The sequence below is a fragment of the Phyllostomus discolor genome, chromosome 9 (assembly GCF_004126475.2).
Source record: "Phyllostomus discolor isolate MPI-MPIP mPhyDis1 chromosome 9, mPhyDis1.pri.v3, whole genome shotgun sequence".
In the NCBI taxonomy this organism is placed as follows: Eukaryota; Metazoa; Chordata; class Mammalia; order Chiroptera; family Phyllostomidae; genus Phyllostomus; species Phyllostomus discolor.
The window spans coordinates 84,328,632-84,332,162 of NC_040911.2; the positions used below are offsets into that span (position 1 = coordinate 84,328,632).

General features: G+C 51.1%; 1 protein-coding gene across 1 annotated transcript; it reads left to right on the plus strand.

Moving 5' to 3' along the window:
* Positions 1-432: 432 nt before the first annotated feature.
* Positions 433-1,642, plus strand: LOC114506497 (DNA-binding protein inhibitor ID-1). Its single transcript, XM_036009680.1, has 2 exons — positions 433-952; positions 1,191-1,642. Exons 1-2 carry the CDS (start codon positions 529-531, stop codon positions 1,229-1,231), a joined length of 465 nt encoding a protein of 154 aa, XP_035865573.1. The 5' UTR covers positions 433-528; the 3' UTR covers positions 1,232-1,642.
* Positions 1,643-3,531: the final 1,889 nt, after the last annotated feature.

Genomic DNA, 3,531 nt, shown 5'->3' on the forward strand with positions numbered 1-3,531 from the left:
AAAACGGGTTGTTGTTGTTATTATTATTATTACATCATTATCTAGAGAGAGAGAAAAGGAGAGAGAGACCTCAACTTCTTTTTCCATTTATTCATGCACTCATTGGCTAGGGCATATGGGGATGACGCTTTAACCAACTGAACTACCCGGCCAGGGCCGGGAAAAGCTGATTCTTGAAACTTCTTCGTTAACGGCAATATCGATTTTGCCTCCAAGGGAGCCCTGGTCTCCACTAACCAACCTGCCCCGAGCCCTCTCACTGTGTTCTGGAGACGCTAGGTCCCCTTTCCACGCCTCGGGGCGATCTTGTAGAGCAGGAGGCGGGGCCCAGAGGCTCTGGAGGCCCACGCCCCCAGACCTTCCATTGGCTGCTTTTGAACGTCTGAATCCGCCCCTCGGGGAGGGGACGGGGCGTCTTTATAATAATCTGGCTGTGGGGTTCGGATCGCGCATTCTACAACCGTCTCTTTAGCGCTGAAGCCTCCTTCTGCCCGCCTGGCTCCTCTCATTTACCCCGACGCCAGAATCATGAAGGTCGCCAGTGGCAACGCCGCGGCCGCCGCCGGCCCCAGCTGCCCGCTGAAGGGCGGCAAGGCTGCGGGCGGCGCCGGCGAGGTGGTGCGCTGCCTGTCGGAGCAGAGCGTGGCCATCTCGCGCTGCGCCGGCGGCCCCGGGGCGCGCCTGCCCGCCCTGCTGGACGAGCAGCAGGTCAACGTGCTGCTCTACGACATGAACGGCTGCTACTCGCGCCTCAAGGAGCTGGTGCCCACCCTGCCCCAAAACCGCAAAGTGAGCAGGGTGGAGATCCTCCAGCACGTCATCGACTATATCTGGGACCTGGAGTTAGAGCTGAACTCGGAATCTCAAGTCGGGACTCCCGGGGGCCGGGGGCTCCCCGCCCGGGCTCCGCTCAGCACCCTCAACGGCGAGATCAGCGCTCTGGCGGCCGAGGGTGAGGGCCGAGCTGGAGCACGGGACCGTTTTCCTTCCATAGATGGGGAAACTGAGGCTCGGGGAGGGAGGGGGACTCGGCCCTACCCCTTCCCCATCCTTTCGCGTCCCTGGCTATGTGGGGGTCCCCAGGGACATCGGAAGCAGCGCTCCTCCTTCTGTCTCCCGGGGAAGGGGCGGCTTGCAGCCTCGTCCCCTCCGACCCGCCCGTCTCACCTCTTCTCTCTCCGTTTCACAGGCGGCGTGTGTTCCAACGGACGATCGCATCTTGTGTCGCTGAAGCGTCGTCCTCCGGGACCGGCAGACCCCAGCGCTCCAGGGGCCGAGAGGAATAGGTGCTCCCCGGTCCGCCGAAGCGCCTCGCCGCGGCTGGGGAGGAACGACATTGAGATCAGCGGCTCTGGGGCTCATGCTGGATCCAGCCCCGGGCTGGGGGACTGACAGGGCAGGCCGACCTTCCCTCCACACCTATCGGCCACCAGAGACTTCGGGGAGTCCCCCCCTCCCGTGTGTTTCTATTTTTTGAAAAGCAGACATTTTGAAAAATGGTCACGTTTGGTGCTTCTCAGATTTCTGAGGAAATTAATTGTTTTGTATTGTATATTACAATGATCACCGACTGAGAATATTGTTTTACAATAGTTCTGTGGGGTTTTTTTCTGTTGTTATTAAACAAATACTTTAGATGGTAGTAAAGTTGCAGTGTTCTTGGGTGGAGGGGAGGGAGCTGGCTTGGGGGGGGGGTGACCCCTGACCCTTTTCACAGCTGGGGGCGCTGGGGCGGTGGGGGACTGAAAGGCCACATCTGGGCTGTCACTTTTACAGACCTGAACTGAGTGTTTCCGGTGTCTTTAAAGTATTCTTTCCCCCATCCCTGGCCATTTTCCTGTTTCCAAGTGTCATAAAGTTGAATCCTCTAGGGTTTCTAAGAAGTGGTCACTGAGCCATCTGGGTCACCTGGGGAGGTTGTTTAAATGCAGATCAACCTGCCAAGGCTTCTCTGGGTTGAAGAGTGTTCAATGAGCCATTTAAGTTGGAGAAACAGGTCACTGGACCGCCTGCATCTTTGCCCGAAATGGGGGAAGGGAGATCCAAAGGAAAGAGACTTACCCAGAGCCTCAGTTTCTTAAGGCAGGACTTCCATTGCCCCATTCCCCAGTAGGAGATGCCTCCCCCAATGGGCTGCCTAGGCCTGGGTCCCAGCAGGCTGCCCTGGGGCTCCAGGCTTGTCCAAGTGGGTGAGCAAGTTGGCACAGCCAGCCGGGGCACAGCTGCATGGCCACCTGCTCTGGGTCTGGAGGTCAGCCCCCTCACCCTGGCCTGGCTTTGCCAGCAGCTCACAGAAACCTCCTCTCTCCCCCAGGGCTCCTGTGTGGGCTCTGAAGAGTGGGTGAGTCAGTCCCCAGCTCCTAAGCGGGGAAAGGGGTGTCATTGGCAAGGGCCTATCTGCCTGGACACGTGTGTGAGTTTGTACCCATAGGGGAGCGAGTTCAGTGTCTGGGCCTGTGTGTGTTACAGGAGTGAACGGATAGCTCCCCCCTGGGTCCAGGTCCTCTCGTTGTAAGGCTTGAGGGTGTATGCAAAAGGGCAAATGTGAGCACATGTGTTCTGCAGATAAGTGTGCAACCCCCAGCTGTTTAGGCCTGTGTGTTCTGCCTAAATGCATTGTGGGCATCTCTGCATGAACGCATGATTACTACAACTGTACTCATGGCCAGATGGAAGCCAAGGAAGAAAATGGCATTTTGCCTAAGAAGGGGTAATTTTAAAGCTTCTTTTTTTTTTTTTTTTTGAGCATTTAAGGGAACGAAAATCCTTCAAAATGGGAAGTCTAAAGGATGTTTTCAGCAGAATGAAAATAACTCCAGAGGAAAGGCCCAAGTGGAAGAAGAGGAATCATAAGCAAAGACACTGAAGAATTTACAATGAAATCTAAGTAAGTATTGAATATATATATAATAAAAATTCACAGTTTCTCAAATTAAAAATGTAACAGAACTAAATCAGACAACAGTGGTAGGTAAATTGGAAAGATGGTATGATCAGAGCTAAAGCATTCTAAGTATTTTTATTTTTCAGGAGGGAAGTGAGTATTTTTATAATTCTAAACTTTGTTGAATATGCAGCTTAAAATAAATAGGAAAACTTCTAGGAGACAAGATACAAAAAGCAAAACTGCTAAACAGTTGAGAGAAAAAATGATAGAAATTAGAGGAAGTAATCTCAGTTTAAAAGAAGACAAGAAAGGTAAAAGAAATACGCACACCTATAAAACAAAACAAAAGTTGATACAGTTATGGTGGTACTTCAAGCATAATGTACACTATGAAATATTATGATTAGAAAAGTAGAAACATTCAACATTAATGAGTTTAGCATGCAACCCAACATTCAGATAAAGAACAGAAATGAAAACAAAAAAGAGGAAAGGAATATCAAAGATGAATCATAACTTAATAAAAAGAATCAACAAAGCCAAAGTTGAAAAGATTTGCAAAATCTAATGATACAGGTGGGGCAAAGGCAGGTTTACAGCTGTGAGTATGAAAATACAATTTTTCTTATATTATTATATATTAA

Coding starts and splice junctions, on each gene's coding strand:
- LOC114506497 (XM_036009680.1), top strand. CDS start 529: ATGAAGGTCGCCAGTGGCAACGCCGCGGCCGCCGCCGGCCCCAGCTGC. Junction 953..1,190: donor CAGCGCTCTGGCGGCCGAGG/GTGAGGGCCGAG, acceptor CCGTTTCACAGG/CGGCGTGTGTTCCAACGGAC.